Genomic DNA, 20,010 nt, shown 5'->3' on the forward strand with positions numbered 1-20,010 from the left:
TGAAAAGAAGAAATAAAAGAAGTCGTCAGCCAACTGCATCATCACACAATTACGTGACACACAGAGGCAGGACTCCCAAAGCCTCCAATCCACAGAAACGTGCTGGATTTCTAACGTTGGTCAGCTGGATGTGACTATCTTCATTTTTTGTAACGCCCAAACTTCCCTTGTCATCTAGCTCCTATACGTTGTACCGTATTTTTCGCTCTATAAGATGCACCAGACCACAAGATGCACCTAGTTTTTGGAGGAGGAAAACAGGGGAAAAAATATTCTGAATCCCAGAAGCCAGAACAGCAAGAGGGATCGCTGCGGAGCGAAGGCAGCGATCCCTCGTGCTGTTCTGGCTTCTAGGATAGCTGTGCAGCCTGCATTCACTCCATAAGATGCACACACACACACTCTTACTTTTTAGGAGGGAAAAAGTGAGTCTTATAGAGCAAAAAATACGGTATTTCCTGTATTCTTCTATTACCCTTGCTGTTACCTTTCCCGGGAAAATCAGAGGCTCACAATGTCAGGTTCCTATTGGAAGACCGGACAAACGCTAGAACATTAGCAGCAGTGAAGTTTTTATCAGTGGTTGCAAGAACCAATGATCCCTATCTTTAAGTCTGAACAAAATGTTTGTTTAACCTGGAGGTAGGCTGTCTGAATTGTGCATTGCTTTGTAACGATTTGTTGGGTCTGTGGACCGTAATAAAGATTGATTGATTGATTGATTGATTGATTTTCCTCACATTTTCTCCTATTAGGTAATGTTAACTCAGAGTGCTTCCAGACGACCTGAGCATTCACTCAGATCTGCTTGCAGGGAGGCCAGACAACGGTGCATCAAAGCAAGTTCCACCCCACATTTTCAGGAGCTTTTCCCCATCACTTTCCTTACAGCAAAAGGCTTGACCTTTTGGGAAAGTGACCTCCTAATCAAATGCACAACCTGAATTTGCCAGGATGTGACTGAATCCCACCCCAGTACAATGACAGTCTGACAGAAGTGCCCTCAGTTTTTAATGTCCCGAGAGCGATTCACAATGAGGTTTGGTTTCCCTTGGTTCTCCAGCTGGTCTGCTTGGCTGCTACAAGCCTGGCCCTTCGCAGTTGTGTCCAGCAATGAATGGCCCAGTTCCAAAAGTGGGTTTTGTTATGTACTGAAGTTCTCACTCTGGGCCAGCAGGGGGATACTGTAGATAGTTATGGAAATGAAGGATTGAAAGTGACGTTCAGTGATTGGATGGATACTGTAGATAGTTATGCAAATGAAGGATCGAAAGTGACGTTCAGTGATTGGATAGTTTCAGAAAGTTGTTACAGTAACGTGGTACTGGAGCTCTATATAAGCAGGCTGACTGAGCCCTTCAGTTCAGTTCTGTCCTGGCCTGCGAATAAACAAGAGCTGTTTGAAGAATCGCTGTGTCGTCTGATATGTTCACCCACAACTTAACAGGTTTGGTAGTCCTTTCTCTCTATCAAACCCGCTTCTGTCTATTGAAGGATGTACCTGAGAAATCCAAAGGGTGTTCACGGGGAGGGCAGCCCCTTCGTTTCCTGAAACTTACCTGAATGCAGCACCTACAAGAAAATCAAGCAACACAGGCCGACTATTTTGAAATGGAGCAAGAGACTTCTGAAACAAAGGACTCTTGGAAACGGTACATGTACCAACCCCCCCCCCCTGTGCAAGCATATAACTGTATGCCAGACAGTGCACTATTACACCGAGAAAATTTCTTTACAAGTTGAAAGGAAGGATCCATTAAAAAGAAAGAAAGATAAATATAGATCTAGGCAATGCAGCATTAAAAAAGGCTTTTGCCCAGGGAATTTGCTTTTTTTGTGCCAGTTCTGAAGTATTTCCTCTTCTTTAAAGTAAAGGTAAAGGTAGCCCTGCCCGTACGGGCCAGTCTTGCCAGACTCTGGGGTTGTGCGCCCATCTCACTCAAGAGGCCGGGGGCCAGCACTGTCCGGAGACACTTCCGGGTCACATGGCCAGCATGACATCACACACTTTCCACATCTCTCGGCTCATAGCTAGAGTTACTACCTTTCTTGCACTGGCCTCAGCCTGAAAATAAGTGATACTCTTGGCATAATCTTAGCTCCATGTCAGGAGAGCTTCATCTGCTAAATTTCTCTCTACAGTGGTACCTCGGGTTACAGATGCTTCAGGTTACAGACGCTTCAGGTTACAGACTCCGCTAACCCAGAAATATCACCTTGGGTTAAGAACTTTGCTTTAGTATGAGAACAGAAATCGTGTGGCGGCAGCGGGAGGACCCATTAGCTAAAGTAGTACCTCAGGTTAAGAACAGTTTCAGGTTAAGAATGGACCTCCAGAACGAATTAAGTTCTTAACCCAAGGTACCACTGTATTTAAGGGAGGGAAGATGATAGGTCAAACATTGTGGGCAGGGCTGGCTCCAGGTTTGCTGGATTTGTATACCCCACTTCATCAGAAAACCGCAGGGCAGTTCACAGCATAAAAGTAAAAGGTAAAGGTAAAGGTAAAGGTACCCCTGCCCGTACGGGCCAGTCGTGTCCGACTAGGGTTGTGCGCCCATCTCACTTAAGAGGCCGGGGGCCAGCGCTGTCCGCAGACACTTCCGGGTCACGTGGCCAGCGTGACAAACTGCATCTGGCGAGCCAGTGCAACACACGGAAACGCTGTTTATCTTCCCGCTAGTAAGCGGTCCCTATTTATCTACTTGCACCCGGGGGTGCTTTCGAACTGCTAGGTTGGCAGGCGCTGGGACCGAGCAACGGGAGCGCACCCTGCCGCAGGGATTCGAACCGCCGACCATGCGATTGGCAAGTCCTAGGCGCTGAGGTTTTACCCACAGCGCCACTCGCGTCCCACACTTCACCAGAATATCGCAGGGCAGTTCACAACATAAAAGTACAAAACAAAAATGTAAAATACACAATAAAACAAAAGCAAAACAACCCAATAACCCACAGACACATTTAAAAGGCCACAGAATGTTTATCAGCCAAACAGATGGTTGAAATGTTTTTGCCTGGGGCCTAAAGATATGCAATGAAGGCGCCAGGCAAGCCTCCCTGGGGAGAGCATTCCACAAACAGGGAGCCACTGCAGAAAAGGCCCCGTTCTCAGGTTGCCGGACTGCTCGTAGGGGGAGGCACACAAAGGAGAGGCTTAGATGATGATCACAGGGTTGTGATGGCAGCTTTCTAATCAACCCTGGGTAGCTGGGCCTAGTTATCATTTGCATTTTTCCTTGACGCCCCAGAGCAACACTGAGACAGGGGTAACGAGGGAGATTAAAAGGGTGCCTAGATCCAGCCAGGAAAGGATAAAGGAATTGGAATGCAGGTCCAGGGCAGATGACCCCCAGGGTCCCTTCCCAGTCTACAATTCTATGATTCATCAGTGATGAGTCCTGCCAGAACCCTGGGAGCTGCCCAAGGGCACCTCTGACTCGGGAGTCCCATTTGAAGGCCTCACCCCAGAGTCTGTTCGCTGGTGTCAAGCCCAAGTCCCTGAACATGTGCAACAGGGGCAAAGAGTGCCTCTGAGCAAGTGCTGAGTGCACTAAGTGAATCAGAGCCTAGCTGTGGGACCGGCTTTTCTGTGCCAGGACTCAGCCTTGATCATTATACGAGATGCGTTGCCAAGTTTCGATCAGTCATCACTGCAAAACTATACAGCCAGCTGCTTCTCACCTGAGAGAAAGTTGCTTGTCGGCATGATCAAGCAGTGACACCTCCTCCCTGCCCGCTCTGAATAGTGAGTTCATTCTGCAGCTTCCTATTGGCACCTCTGCTCACGCATCCTCACTCAGCTTCCTCTGTGCACGAGTTGCTACTAGACCTTGGTTAAAGGTAAAGGTAAAGGGACACCTGACCATTAGGTCCAGTCGTGGCCGACTTTGGGGTTGCAGCACTCATCTCGCTTTACTGGCCGAGGGAGCTGGCGTACAGCGTCCGGGTCATGTGGCCAGCATGACTAAGCCGCTTCTGGCGAACCAGAGCAGTGCATGGAAGCGCCGTTTACCTTCCCGCTGGAGTGGTACCTATTTATCTACTTGCACTGGTGTGCTTTCGAACTGCTAGGTTGGCAGGAGCAGGGACCGAGCAACAGGAGCTCACCCCATCGCAGGGATTCGAACCGCCGACCTTCTGATCGGCAAGTCCTAGGCTCAGTGGTTTAACCCACAGCGCCACCTGTGTTACCCATGTGCAAATAGGGAGTGCTGATCCCCACTCTCACAGGTGGAAGCAGTTGACCCAAGCTCTTTAGGAACTGCACACCGACATCTTCAGAATCGTGGAATTTGAAGGGACACCACGGCGCCCTACAACGCAGAAATATTTCGCCCAACATGGGGCTTGAACCCACAACTCTGAGATTTAATACTCTACCGACTGAGCTACCCAGGCAGAAACAGACCATTCCCTCTCAACAGGATGGCTTCCCAAATAAGCAGCTTGCCTTCAAGGTCGGGCAGAGAAACTGAAGCTAGACTTGACATCTTCTGAATTTAAGGAGTGAGTCTGCCTGTTAACCAGAAGGTTGGTGGTTCGAGCCCACTCGGAGGTGGCTGTGCGTAGGATTCCTGCACTTCAGGGGGTTGGACTAAGTGACCCCCCCAGCCTCCCCTCATGCTCTACAATTCTATGATTCTAGGAAGAAAAGCTAGGAATTTAGCCAGAATTAAGTCATTTGCACATTTGCTGGCTGCCTGTGACAGCCACAGCCACTGTTGGGAATCAGACATAGAATAAAGACCTGCATTACTGAGGCACACCTGAATTTATGGTACTGCCCTAATCTACCGTATTTTTCGCCCTATAGGACGCACCGGCCCATAGGACGCACCTAGATTGGGGGGGGGGAATCAAGGGGGGGGAATTATTATTTTTTCCCCAAAAGATATTTATTAAAGTTTTTAAAGTATAACAGTGAAAAATAAAAAGAAACAAAATACAACATAAAAACAGTTAAAAAACAAATAATTTTCCATAACATATCTTCCTTACGCTTATTTCCCCAGACCTCCTCACACCTCCCTTCTTTGTATTCCGCTTCAATTTGTTAGTTGAGCAAATCCTTACCATTAAGCTTTTACCCATTTGTAAACCTTTTTTTCTATCTCCTAAAGCATTACAGCTGGAAACCACTTAGTTTCTATCCAACATCCTTCTAACATTCATTAATTTTACAATATTTCTGTAAATAGTCTTTAAATTTCTTCCAGTCTTCTTTCACCAACTCTTCTCCCTGGTCTCGGATAAGGGGGGGGGATTATTTCCCCCCCCCAGGCGCGGGGCTGGGGCAGGGGAAGCCCGAGCTTCCCCCTACCCCAGCCCCCAGAACGGGTCCCAGAGCGATGCCAAAGCTGCGCACAGATTCGGCATTGCTCTGGGAGCTTGCCGGGCTGGGGGGATAGCTTCCTGAACCCTGGAGAGCGAGAGGGGTTGGTGCGCACCGACCCCTCTCACTCTCCAGGCTTCAGCGAAAGCCTGCATTCGCCCCATAGGACGCACACACATTTCCCCATCATTTTTGGAAGGGGAAAAGTGCGTCCTATAGGGCGAAAAATACGGTATTTGTGAATCTGTTTTTTCTCATTCATAGGAAAAGCTGTGGTGTTGGAGTTTCTCGCCACTCAGAAGTGGGAAACACTTGACAGGAAATGTGTAGGGTTGTTTTTGCTATCCAGGCCTATAGTTAGTAACTGGGGAATAGAGCGGCTGTGTACGCATTATTGCTCACTCCAGTTCTAGTGTTTGAAGCAGAGTACACATGATGTTAACTACAATCTACAGGTATCTTGTCACTTCTAGAGAAATATGTGCTTTCCTGAAAAGCAGCAACCACCCAGTTTGAAAATGCAAGCCACAGTTAAGCTGAGGTGTGTACATTTCAGACAGCTGTCGCACAAGCACAGATGACAGCTTCAGTGGTGAATTGGAGTTTGGCGCAGGGAAACCAAGCAGGTAAGGAAAGGTAAAGGTAAAGGACCCCTGGACGGTTAAGTCTAGTCAAAGGCAACTATGGAGTTGCAGCGTTCATCAAGCTTTCAGGCTGAGGGAGCTGGCGTTTGTCCACAGACAGCTTTCCGGGTCATGTGTCCAGAATGACTAAACTGCTTCTGGCGCAACAGAACACCGTGATGGAAACCAGAGCGCACAGAAACACCATTTGCCTTCCCGCCACAGCGGTACCTATTTATCTACTTGCACTGGCATGCTTTCGAACTGCTTGGTTGACAGGTGCTGGCACGGAGCAACAGGAGCTCAACCCGTCACGGGGATTTGAACTGCCAACCTTCCGATCAGCAAGCCTGAGGCTCAGTGGTTTAAACCACAGTGCCACCCACATCCCAATTACCAAGCAGGTATCTCTTCCCACTCTGTGACCCTCGCTATGTTTCAAGCGGCCAATGTGCACATAGAAGAAGAAGAAGAGTTTGGATTTGATATCCCGCCTTTCACTCCCCTTCAGGAGTCTCAAAGCGGCTAACATTCTCCTTTCCCTTCCTCCCCCACAACAAACACTCTGTGAGGTGAGTGGGGCTGAGAGACTTCACAGAAGTGTGACTGGCCCAAGGTCACCCAGCAGCTGCATGTGGAGGAGCGGAGACACGAACCCGGTTTCCCAGATTACGTGACTACCGCTCTTAACCACTACACCACACTGGCTCCCAAAAAACACGCTGGCAAGATGTGCATAAGGGGGAAGAGATTCAATTCAGTTCACATTTGAAGGCAAACCACTCTAATCTGCACTTTCCAAATGACAGCCATCCTTCAAATTTCACACTTGTCCAAATTTCACACTTCTCCAGCCTAGTAATGGGCACAAAACTTTCATGTACCAGGTAAAGGGTCTGTAAAAATGCATATATTCATGAAAAGGATATGTGACAGTGTTAAATGCCGCACAAAAATAAATAAAAAGCAGACACTGCCCCACAAATTTAGAAGTAAAAGTAAGACACATCCAGGAGGACATGTGATAAGGTAAAAACTTACTGGGAAAACATATACAATGACCTAAAGAAGATCTTTAGATATACGTTTTTGAAAAAGCCAGAGGATATTGTTAAGAATGATCAGAAATTGTTCTTATATGCAACAACAGCGGCAAGGTTATTATTAGCCCAGGTTTGGACACAACAACAATTGCCAACAGTAGAAGAATGGCGACAGAGGGTATTGGAATATGCAGAAATAGCTAAATTAACGGGGGAAATTCGACAACAGGGCGATGAAACATTTCAGAAAGAATGGGAAAAAAATTATGTCGTGCATAGGAAAAATAAGGTGAGATAGTGAAACCAGTAGAACTGAAATAAACCTCATAATGTGAAATACAAAGAAAATTATCGGATAAATAAAAATAAGAAGAAGTAAAATGTATAATGTGAGTAATGTAAATAATAGTAGTTGTAAATGAATATAGACAGACAACAAGAATTGTATATATAGAAGGACTTATTTGTTTATAGACGTATCATGGACAAATATGTAAGAAGAACAACAATACAGTATACAAAATGGATGAAGACAATGCGAAAAATTTAGAGGTGATATAAAAAAACCAGAAGAAGGAAGGAGGGAAGTCAGCTCTTAGGAGCAAGTATAAATGTAAAATGTAATACAATATCTGTATGTAGAGTATGTAACTGAAAAACCAATAAAGATTATTCTTTTAAAAAGAAGACCCATCCAGGAGGAAGAGAAAGACATGTGAATGGATGTGGGGGGGGGGGGCGGGTTTATGTGAAATCAGGGGTAATAAGCCAAGGTGCGAGAAGCCAAGTTACAGGGAACCAGGCAGAGGGCCTTCTCAGTGGTGGCACCCTCCCTGTGGAACGCCCTCCCACCAGATGTCAAAGAGAACAACAACTACCAGAAGACATCTGAAGGCAGCCCCATTTAGGGAAGCTTTTAATGTTTGATGTATTACAGTATTTTAATATTTTTTTGGAAGCCGCCCAGAGTGGCTGGGGAAGCCCAGCCAGATGGACGGAGTATAAAGAATAAATTATTATTATTATTATTATTATTATTATTAGAATGGCAGCTTCCAAACGGAAAGTCAAATCCAGGACAGTAGAGAAGTATGGGTTAAGGGTATAACTACAATGGTGTGACTCTGTAGAAGGAAGTTTCCTATGCTCCCGAAACAGGCAACATGAAAGGCAGAGCTGAGAGGTCATCCAAGCATGGACAAAGTTCAACAGTTCAGAGGGGCATTCTCCTTGAGCCGAGTTGGGCAGGCTTAGAGCCAGTGGGTGTTGGCTCACAAAGATGTTAGGAGCTTACAACAGAAACAGGCACGCAGACAAGAGTCTTTGAGCTGACTCTGAATGGCGGAAGTGGCTGCTTTATTCTTGGGCAGGCGACGGCCGAGGACATAAATAGATCCCAGGTTGCAAAACTCAACCCAGCCAAGAGGAACTACCGAGGCAGAGAGCAGGCTGGGGGGAGAATATCAGTCCAAGAGGAGCAGCAGGGTGGACTGTACAGTGGTACCTCGTGTTACATACGCTTCAGGTTACATACGCTTCAGGTTACAGACTCCGCTAACCCAGAAAGAGTGCTTCAGGTTAAGAACTTTGCTTCAGAATGAGAACAGAAATCGTGCTCCGGCGGCGCGGCAGCAGCGGGAGGCCCCATTAGCTAAAGTGGTGCTTCAGGTTAAGTACAGTTTCAGGTTAAGAACGGACCTCCGGAACGAATTAAGTACTTAACCTGAGGTACCACTGTATGGCTCCCACGACTCACCCTACACAGCAGAAAGGCAGCACACAGACTCAGCTGTCTTTGGGTCAAATCTCTTTCAGTCGTGAACTAGGCATCTATCCTTAATAATAATAATAATAATAATAATAATAATAATAATAATATTTATACCCCGCCCTCCCCAGCCACAGCCAGGCTCAGGGCAGCAAATACCAATAAAATTACAATAAAACATAATTGGGGGGGGGACACTAACAATCAATCAAACAAACAAAAACCAGTTTATTAAAATACAGGTTAAAATACAATTTAAAATGCAGCCTCATTTTAAAAGTAGCCCATGGATCAAAACCGTAAGGGGAGGGAAAACATAAGGGGCAAACTGAGTCCAAACCAAAGGCCAGGTGGAACAGCTCTGTCTTGCAGGCCCTGCGGAAAGATGTCAAGTCCCGCTGGGCCCTAGTCTCTTGAGACAGAGCGTTCCACCAAGTCGGGGCCAGTACTGAAAAGGCCCTGGCCCTAGCTGAAACCAATCTAACCACCTTGCGGCTTGGGACCTCCAAAGTGTTGTTATTTGTGGACCTTAAGGTCCTCCGTGGGGCATACCAGGAGAGGCGATCCCGTAGGTACGAGGGTCCTAGGGCTTTAAACGTCAAAACCAGCGCCTTAAACCTGATCCTGTACTCCACCGGGAGCCAGTGCAGCTGGAAAAGCACTGGATGAACGTGATCCCGCGGCAAGGACCCCGTAAGGAGCCTCGCCGTAACATTCTGCACCTGCTAGAGTTTCTGGGTCAGCTTCAAGGGCAGCCCCACGTAGAACAAGTTACAATAATCAAGCCTGGAGGTGACCATCGCATGGATCACTGTGGTCAGATCAAGACTGGTCTCAAGGCGCTTCCAGACAACCTGTTTACTGAGCACTCACCCCAATCTGTTTGCAGGGAGATTAGACAACCTGGGCTATTGAAGAAACATTCACTCTGATTTGTTTACGGAGCGGCCGGTGCAAGTATTAACCCACACTTCTCATGACATTTCCTCACCACCTTTCCTATTGCAAAAATAATCCAATATTTGGGGGGAATTGAGTTTGTTGCACAAGGCCTTGAATTGCACAACCTGAATTTGCTGGCATGCAATGGAAAATAGTAACAGAGTAAGAAATAACCCTCCACTCTCAACAAATCTGGACCTGAAATATGGGCAGGGGGTACAATGTTCCTTCTTTGCAAAACTTCAGAGCCAGATTTGGAGGAGAAACGGTGACCTGATGACAGCGAGGGAATCATTGCTCTGCATATTCTACCACTGAATGCAATTCTGCAGCTGTGCCCTGGAAAGCCCTGGCTGAGTTTATGGAAGGAAGTGAAGGCGCCAGATTTCACCCCCAACAGCAGACATGGGTGGAGGCAGAGAAAACCTATTTTGTGCTCTCTTCAAATCACTCAGCTTAAAACACCATCAGGGCCACTTTTAACTGGGGCCACCATCAGGGCCACTGTGGCAACTGGAACTTTGCAGGCCTGAACATGGAGAGCAAAACAGGATTGCTGCAATGAGGCCACTGTCTCCCTTAGGCCAGCACCCCGTCTCCAAGAAAGGTCAGCTAGTCCCCGAGGCAGAACATGAAAGCAGGACTCTATGCTCAGAATCTAACATTCAAAAGTAAACTGTCTCTGGATATAGAAACCCCACTTTGTGGTCATGGCCGGCCTACGTAACTGGTCTGTACTAAGGATCACAAAGAAACTGCATGAAGCTCTTGGAACGCAGGAAAAGCGTCACTTCAAATATTTTTAGTGGCCAGCTAACAGTCATGGTGCTGGAGGAGACTCTTGAGAGTCCCATGGACTGCAAGAAGATCAAACTTATCCATTCTGAAGGAAATCAGCCCTGCTCAAAGACTGATCTGCCAAAGACTGGATGACATCGATTTACAGCGAAATTATACGCTGGGGGGAGGTGTCTGTTCGCCCCAGAACATTGGTATCACTTTAACTTACTGCGTTCCATCATACCTCTCCTCCCTTTCGACTGTTGCCCATAGGCTGGCCTTCACCAAAGCGAGGTTTAACTTTTTTCCCTCCAATGTCCTCAGATATAGATTCTCAAAGGGCCAAGCCTCCGCCATGTGCGAATGTGATAAGGAGACGCCAGAGTCGCTTCAGCACATTATGTTCACTTGCCCCTTATTCAATGTGCCACGGGCAAATTTGTTGGGATCAATCATACAGAAACTAGAGGGTACCCCACCAAAATTCCACCTTGCCCAAATCTTGCAGGATAAGGATACCCACACGACCCTGAAAGTGGCTAGGTTCCTGGTCGCTGTCCTTACCCAAAAGCATTGCCAAGGAGCACCACAAGCTAATTAAGGCGTAGTATGCCATTCCATCTTATAGTATTTTATTGTTATAGTAGTGTTTTAGCGGCTGTTTTTCCCCACGTGCACAAGCTGTTATTTATGTCTTGTTTTTATCTGTATGGGCCTACGGCCGTAATAAACTATTATAGCCCTGAGTGCTCACTGGAAGGACAGATCCTGAAGCTGAGGCTCCAATACTTTGGCCACCTCATGAGAAGAGAAGACTCCCTGGAAAAGACCCTGATGTTGGGAAAGATGGAGGGCACAAGGAGAAGGGGACAACAGAGGACGAGATGGTTGGACAGTGTTCTTGAAGCTACCAGCATGAGTTTGACCAAACTGCGGGAGGCAGTGGAAGACAGGAGTGGCTGGCGTGCTCCGGTCCATGGGGTCACGAAGAGTCAGACACAACTAAACAACTAAACACCAACAAATCAGTCATGCAAACTGCTCGAAGACTTCAGTACAATCCAAGCAGTTGCGATCTCATGCATGCTTATTCCTACAGAGCAAGTCCCAGGAAATTGTGGCTGTGACTCCAGCCAGACTGACCTGCTCTTTAGGCCACAAATGGGTCATTGCAGCCCTCCAAACTGCTCTTTGGAGTATAGAACCAGCAAATATTTAAAAAAACTCCCCCCTCCCCGTATTATGGCACTCAATTCCAAGAGATAGCACACAAGCCCCATCTCTGGTCTCTTAAACAGATTGTAAAAGGCTGATTTATTTACTGTGTCCTTTGGGGGTTGGATTAGAAGGTCTGGTACTCTTCAGTCTCGTTACAGGGTACAGTATTATTAGGGCACCGCAGAAATATTCAGATAATGGTCTTGGGGGGAGGAGATAAAAAAAAAATCCCAGAAAAATCTATTCGGAGAGAAAATTAGCTCAGCTCTACGTTTATCATAATAGCCCCCACTTTCTTGTCCCTGACTAAATTTAGACCTTTGGCATTTTTACTTCCCCTTCCTGTCTCAGTCTTGCCAATGTGGGGAGGAGGAGAAGGAGGGAGAGCAAACCCCAAACAGCTCTAAAATTGCCTGAGCAAAGTTCAGGTCCTGAAAAGGCTTTTCCTTGTCCAAAGGTGCAAAGCTCCACAAGTCTGCTTGGAAGCAAGCTCAGTAGGGCTTATGACTAGATCTGGGACTGCAGCCTAATGTTTTTCAGACAAGGCACCAACTTTCAGTTCGCGGTGCTTTTGCGGGGAGAGAGGGGACAGCAGATTGTGAAACACTTTTTCATGCAACACTTAAAAAGCAGAGCAAGTTCTAGGCCTGGGCGAAGAGTGGATGCACCAGGATTTCCCACCTCTAAACATTTCCAGAAGCCAACTTTCCCATCAACGTATAGCGTTGTTGTTGTTTGCTGTTATTATTATTACTATTATTAGTTTTTAATGTTTGATGTCTTACTGTGTTTCAATTTATCGTTAGCCACCTAGAGTGGCTGGGGTAATCCAGTCAGATAGGCGGCATATAAACAATAAAAATATTATTGTTATTATTATAGCATGCCACTGTTTAGAAAAGCAGCGGTAAATACGGCCCCTCTAGCCCCCTGGACTCTTCCCACTATAACAGCTGCATGGAGCATTGAATGTAGTCAAAGAATGAGCTCGTTGCTCTCTGGCAAGGCACATCTGCTGAAATCTGTTATGTTATGTTTTATGTTATGTTACGTTATGTTATGATGTTTTATGTTATGTTGGGAGCTGTAGTCTTGAGACTCTATTGTACAGGGAGCGGCGGATGTTTCAATGTTTTAGTTGACTAGTTACTACATTCATTAGATTTTATTTATTATTTATCTCATTTCTTTACCGCTGTATATTCTTAAGAAAAAAACCACAAAGCGGTTTATAAACATGTTAAAACATCAAGTAAAAACAACCCAGGATAAAACATTACTGATGAAAGGCAAATATAAAGCATACGTTCAAAGCAACACAGTTAAACACTGACTAGAATTATTCCTACATATTTTTGTTATATATGCATATATAATATGTTTGGCTTGTCTACCTTGTGCACCTTCTTGTGCAAAATTGTTCACTTTTGAAAGGCAAGATATAAAATCTAGAATAAATACCGTATTTTTCGCTCTATAACACGCTCCCAACCATAACACGCACATAGTGTTTAGAGGAGGAAAATCCCTCCTCTAAAACACGCATACCCTCCATAACACGCACAGACATTTCCCCTTACTTTCTAGGAGGGAAAAAGTGAGTGTTATGGTGCAAAAAATACGGTAAATAGATTTACCAGTCACAGAGGTGCTGCGATGGGGAACTCTGTGTAGGCCCATCTTCTGACAATCATGGGATAGAGCCCCAGAGCTTTGGGGTGAGGGCATGGGGTGGATTTTACATGGTGGAAATTATTATGAATTTCCTGCTATCATCCACCAGCTCTTCTAAACATGGTGTGATGTATTTTAATCAGCAATCGGAATACCCTTCCCCCTTGTTGACTACTTTCTAAAAGGCGTGCATGAAATTCCCCAGGAATCTCATATTCCTAGCCCCAGATATGCAAGTGACCCACTGCAACTATTCAACAGAGAGAGAGAACACTCTGCACATGTCCAGAGGCCCGAACACAGGCACCCCCCAACTCGGCCCTCCAGATGTTTTGGGACTACAACTCCCATCATCCCTAGCTAACAGGATCAGTGGTCAGGGTTGATGGGAGTTGTAGTCCCAAAACATCTGGAGGGCCGAGTTTGGGGGTGCCTGCCCGAACATATCCACATATTTCTAGCCCTAGTCCACGGAGTACAAGGCAAGTTCTGCACCATCTCAAAAGCAAGCGGTAAGCAGCACTCTTGGCTTAGTTAGCAACTATCTACCTTTCCCACATCACCATACCTTGGGAAGGTCAGGCGGACGACGTGATTTGCGCCGGGAAAACGCTCTGGGGACCCAGTCGCCCATTGCCAACGCCAGCCAAGAAGGTATGTCACAGAACCCAGACGCGGCGCCTTAATGGGGAGAAAATGGCTGAGGGCGGGCGGGAAAGGGACAATTCACTTTCTCAACCACCGGCCAATCACGAGGGAAGGAGCAACACAACGCAGTGCACAAAACAAGAACCCTCGCCGATTGCCTTTTGCAGGTTTCCTGTTGAGGTTTGTGGGATAGATCAGTTGCTGTGACAACAGGGGCGTTAAGTCCTACCTAATGCGCTCTACTGACAGTTTCATAGTCACTCATCAAGACTTCCTCCTCTATGCTCCTAGGGCCATGCGCAGATGACGGAGGGAAATGCCAAGGATTCAGACCCTCTGCAAATCCTACGTTTTTTGATCTGGGAGCCCTACATTCCAACAGTTACTCAGTGTGAAATGCACTCTGCGCATGCACAGAGGATGCTCTTTTCCCACTTCAAAAACAAGAGAGGGCAATGGTATTCCAAGGAGGCACAGGTTTAGCAAAGCGAACAAATGGACAACATAGTTTGTAAGCTGCAGGTCTGTACTTAACCTGAAACTGTTCTTAACCTGAAGCACCACTTTAGGTAATGGGACCTCCTGCTGCCGCTGCGCCGCCGGAGCACGATTTGTTCTCATCCTGAAGCAAAGTTCTTAACCTGAAGCACTATTTCTGGGTTAGTGGAGTCTGTAACCTGAAGTGTATGTAACCTGAAGAGTATGTAACCTGAGGTATCACTGTACTCATTCATTCCTCCCACAAATTTATCAGTTCCTTTTCCTATCACTTTTCTAACCACAAGAAGTCCGTTTTTATTTTTTAAGTGGATTTATTGCATCTTTTGGGGCCACGTTCCTCCTTGGCCAACCCTCTGAGCCACATGTCAGCAGTGAAAGCTCACAGTCCCATGAGCTCCAGCTGATCCGTATATATATGCGCTGAGGGGCGGGCTTTAGCGCCCCCTCCCCCTATTCATCAAATGATCAAACCTCTCCACCGACCCCACATCAACTTTATTTTCCTGCTTCTTGCTTCCAAAATAAGTGAGGTCTTGGGGGTGGGGTAAATCACAACCCTGGGCTGAGTTGTCAGCCATACTTGTTTTTAAGAGATGCATATTAAGGAGACATATTTGACAGGCACCATTTTTATTATCATAGCAGCAGTGGGATCGAAAAAGACACACCTGAGCTCAGTATTAGTGTGGTGCTAATAACACCAAGGTTGCAGGTTCAACCCCTGGATGGGACACCTTCATATTCCTGCATCGCAAAGGGTTAGACCAGGGCCGGATTTAGGTTTGATGAGGCCCTAAGCTACTGAAGGTAATGGGGCCCTTTATATGTCCAGCTGCCCTTTGTCAACAACAAATTGTTGCTGTTTTTTGTGTTGAATGTATGCTACAGTATATGGTGATTTATGGCCCTAATAGGAATCTAAAGCCATTTACACATGCAGAATGTAAAAAGGTAAAGGGACCCCTGACCATTAGGTCCAGTCGTGGCCGACTATGGGGTTGTGGCGCTCATCTCGCTTTATTCGCCGAGGGAGCCAGCATACAGCTTCCGGGTCATGTGGCCAGCATGACTAAGCCGCTTCTGGCGAACTATAGCAGCGCACGGAAACGCCATTTACCTTCCCACTGGAGCGGTACCTATTTATCTACTTGCAGTTTGACGTGCTTTTGAACTGCTAGGTTGGCAGGAGCAGGGACCAAGCAACGGGAGCTCACCTCGTCATGGGGATTCGAACCGCCGACCTTCTGATCGGCAAGTCCTAGGCTCTGTGGTTTAACCCATAGCGCCACCTGCGTCCCATATGCAGAATGTAGGCACCCTATATATAGAAATGAGCAAACCAGTGATATTTTAGGGAGCAGGCTAGCAGGGAGGCCCATTACTTACATCATAGGAGCCTACACAACACAAAACACTGTTGCTGTATGTAGGTAGTAATTTATTTGTTTTTTATCTTATATTTTGGAAATGTACGTCCAGTTTTTCACCCTTTTAATTTTTTTGGGGGGGGCCCAAGAGAGTTGGGCCCTAAGCTATAGTTCGTTTAGCTTATATGTAAATCCGGCACTGGGTTGGACGAGATGATCTTCAGGGTCGCTTCCAACTCTACAGATCTATGATTCTATGAAATCTTAGTCCCGCTACCATAATAATGGTGGGGCTAACGACCCCAGAACCAGACTCTGTTTTTGTATGGCAATGACCTTTCATAATGACATCTGCCCAAGCCCATGACAAAAACGGCAGCTAAAATATATTCCAACACAGGAGACAGGAAGGATTCATCATCTTTGAGACAAAAGGCGCTATAGCAACTCAGGGAACTTTATTAAAAGAGAGGGAGAAACTTTACTGGGTAGCTTGAACACACCCTCCTCACAGTTACTCTGACCTTGACGTGTTTGCAGGCGGCCCGTGAAGTATTAGATCACTGGGTGTGTTTTGCAAAGCAGTTATGCGCAAGAAATTAAATCAGAGGCCAACAAGAACTCTGCGGCACCCGCTGCAATAAACCTGAATTTTAACATTCCCAAGAAGCAGCATGCTGAGGGCTGGACAGGAGGTGCTGGTTAGCGAAACCAAGTGGTAAACACAAGAATCCACATAAAAAAGCAACTCCTCGCGTGCTGGTACTTCAAGACAATCAAACTGTCCATCTCTCCCACCCTCGCCTAAATACCTCTATGCTTAAAGCATCTATAGGCGCTGCAATCCATCAACAACCCTCTTCAGTCTTAACAGGATGCCTTCGTGGGAGACATCGCAAAGTGGGTTCTTGCCCAAGAAAACTCAAAGTAAAACAGGTGATTCACAGTGCAACCATTTGCATGTTTACTTAGAAGAACGGATCGTGGTACTGAGGGGAGACTAACAGGCCTAGCAAGTTGAGTGTGCATTAGATTGTCACTGTCACATCTCTCTACTTAAGCCTGATTTCTGTATTATTAGTGTGTGGTGTTTCTGTTTGTTTATTCAAATTTTCCCATGTAACCACAGCTTCCCATCCAGCTGACAGATTGAGTTACAGTGGTACCTCGGGTTAAGTACTTAATTCGTTCCGGAGGTCCGTTCTTAACCTGAAACTGTTCTTAACCTGAAGCACCACTTTAGCTAATGGGGCCTCCTGCTGCCGCCACGCCGCCGGAGCACGATTTCTGTTCTTATCCTGAAGCAAAGTTCTTAACCTATTTCTGGGTTAGCGGAGCCTGTAACCTGAAGCGTATGTAACCCGAGGTACCACTGTACAGAAATATAGTATGAGATGATACCGAGGGCTAAACAAATCAAACCTGTATGTTCGTTTATAAGGTAGCTGCAAACTGCACCAATAAGATTCCTCACCTTTGCTCTAGCCTCAAATTAAGAGCGTTTAGATGGATCGCAAACAGCACAAGAGAAGCTCAAGAGATTCCTTGTGGCCACTTGAGACAAAAACAGGTGTCTTATTTGATGCCACCAGACTTAACACACTACGGCTGCTCTCCTGGAAACCTTCATCCGGAAGTTCCCAATGAGATCTGCCAGGAAACACCACTCACTGCCTTACAAAACTGTAAAATGCCTCTAAATACCACTTCTAAAAATGCAAAATCTCCACTACAAACCGAAGAGAAAAGGACCTGTTTTACGTGAAATACTGCGTTGTGAACCTGCCCAAGCCCCCATCTTCATTAAGAGAGGAGTCTTATGGCTACACCTTTGATGAGAGACACCTGCTCAAAAACTCTGATCAGCAATCTGAAATGGACACAGGGAGATTTATACAAATTTCTACTTACCCCGGGAGCAAAGAAATCGCTACCTTAGGCCTTCAGCCACCCTGGTCACTTTGCCTAGCTCGATTTTTCAGCAAACAGCCCCACCCCGCCCTGCTAGGACAGGTAAGGCAAACGGGTCATTTGCATAAGAGAAAAGGGGCGAGGCCTCCCTGGTTTTAACCCTCTCGTTGCCTCAATCGGCCCCTGGACTCCTCCTCTGCCACTGAATCACCTGCAGATAACCCGTGGCTGGAAGGCAGAACTACCAAAAGACAGGATGCGGCTTCCAAGCAGGGACAGGTTGTGGTTTTGTTGTTGCTGTAATAACCCTCCCCTGGAGGCCAGCATCCACCAGGGCAAAGCTGTTTTGAATTCAGCCTTTTGAGATGCAATGCGACAGGAGGAGCAACTCTGAGAAGATACAAGGTGCACTATTTCATTACTGAGTGCACATCAGTCAGCTGCACCTCTGGGACTGGGGGGAAGGGAATATTCCCCAATCAAAGGTTGTCACTTTCATTTTTAAAATATTGCAATTTTTATAAAAATAAAAAAAGACTAAAAGATTGACAGTGTCGTTCTTCCCCCCGGCATTGCACATATTCAATCATAAGTCAATCATTTCTGCGTCAATCTGCTTTGGAATTAGTTCAGAATGAAAAGCAGAATAGAAATGGATCTTTAATGGAGATTTTTGTTAGAAATCCCAAAAACATACATTCTAAAATTACATTTATCCCAAAATACACATTTTTAATGTATCTTGGTACTTTCTTTCTTTTTTATAAGCAGAGAACTGTATTGCAAAACCCACAGAAGCGAAAATACCCAGCGATAACTGCATCCCCCCATCTGGGAAGTGTGAATCAGGCCAGTGCACTTAAAAATCCAGAGCAGGCTCAGTCCCCAGGCCCCAGTGGACTCGGGTGCATGAATTTGTCTAGCAACTATCCCTGCCACCCTCTACATTTCAGCACCCCTTCAAGGTTTCTCCAGAAACTAATGAGAACATTTTTATTTTATTTGATTTGGTCATTTTGAGACAGAAGAATGATCCACATCTATTTGGCTTGTCAGGTGCATCAGGGAAGCTCATAAACTTCATTCATCAGGGCAATATTCAACCCCTGTGGTTAATCCCCAGCGGAGTCTACCTTGCTGACGAATGAAAGCATTTTTACAAATCTAGGAACACCCAACCCACCTCCTGGTTGAGGCAAGTAACTCTCACAACATCCTGTGGCAATTATTTTCACCCAGTTCTTAAAAAGATGCACTGTAATAATTGCTAGCAGTCTCCAACGGATGTATCCCATGCGCTCCTCAAGCTCTTTTAACAGCACCATCCTATGCCAAGGGAGATGGACCAAGGCACACGGAAATAAATTCAGAGCACCTAACATTGCAAATGGAGGCAGTGAGAGATTTTACTTTCTTGGGCTCCGTGATCACTGCAGATGGTGACAGCAGCCACAAAATTAAAAGACGCCTGCTTCTTGGGAGAAAAGCAATGACAAACCTAGACAGCATCTTAAAAAGCAGAGACATCACCTTGCCAACAAAGGTCCGTATAGTAAAAGCTATGGTTTTCCCAGTAGTGATGTATGGAAGTGAGAGCTGGACCATAAAGAAAGCTGATCGCCAAAGAATTGATGTTTTTGAATTATGGTGCTGGAGGAGACTCTTGAGAGTCCCATGGACTGCAAGATCAAACCTATCCATTCCGAAGGAAATCAGCCCTGAGTGCTCACTGGAAGGACAGATCCTGAAGCTGAGGCTCCAAGACTTTGGCGACCGCATGAGAAGAGAAGACTCCCTGGAAAAGACCCTGATGTTGGGAAAGATGGAGGGCACAAGGAGAAGGGGACGACAGAGGACGAGATGGTTGGACAGTGTTCTCGAAGCTACCAGCATGAGTTTGACCAAACTGCAGAAGGCAGTGGAAGACTGGAGTGCCTGGCGTGCTCTGGTCCAGGGGGTCACGAAGGGTAGGACACGACTAAACAACTAAACAACAACAACAACAACAACAACATTGCATAAGATCGAGCTGAAATCCTTTGCACATAAGCTCGAGAGTAAATCACTTTTGAATTGGTGAGACTGTGAACATGCATAGGACTGGTCTGTAAGCAGCAACAAACCAAACAGTTCTAGTGGCCCTTTCAACTCCTGTAATGATATATATTCCATATGACAACTATGCATCTCAGAGCAACAA

At 46.1% G+C, this 20,010-nt stretch overlaps 1 protein-coding gene and 1 long non-coding RNA gene across 6 annotated transcripts in view; one reads left to right on the forward strand and one right to left on the reverse strand.

Annotated features, from left to right (window-relative positions):
- ARHGAP27 (Rho GTPase activating protein 27) overlaps positions 1–20,010 on the reverse strand; it is a 76,153-nt gene that overhangs the window by 26,885 nt on the left and 29,258 nt on the right. Inside the window, exon 1 of one of the 5 annotated variants that reach the window (XM_082194789.1) lies at positions 13,952–14,085. The exons of the other annotated variants lie outside the window; for them this stretch is intronic. Coding sequence (XP_082050915.1) covers positions 13,952–14,017 — 66 coding nt within the window. The 5' untranslated portion in view covers positions 14,018–14,085. Of the gene's footprint in view, positions 1–13,951; positions 14,086–20,010 lie in introns of those variants that run through there. 5 annotated transcript variants of the gene reach the window in all.
- Positions 396–1,665, forward strand: LOC309516445. The gene is made up of 2 exons (XR_014212928.1): positions 396–1,138; positions 1,448–1,665. It is a non-coding gene; the product is annotated as an uncharacterized lncRNA (long non-coding RNA).

Source organism: Podarcis vaucheri (assembly GCF_965113315.1).
Source record: "Podarcis vaucheri genome assembly, chromosome: 13".
NCBI classification, from domain to species: Eukaryota; Metazoa; Chordata; class Lepidosauria; order Squamata; family Lacertidae; genus Podarcis; species Podarcis vaucheri.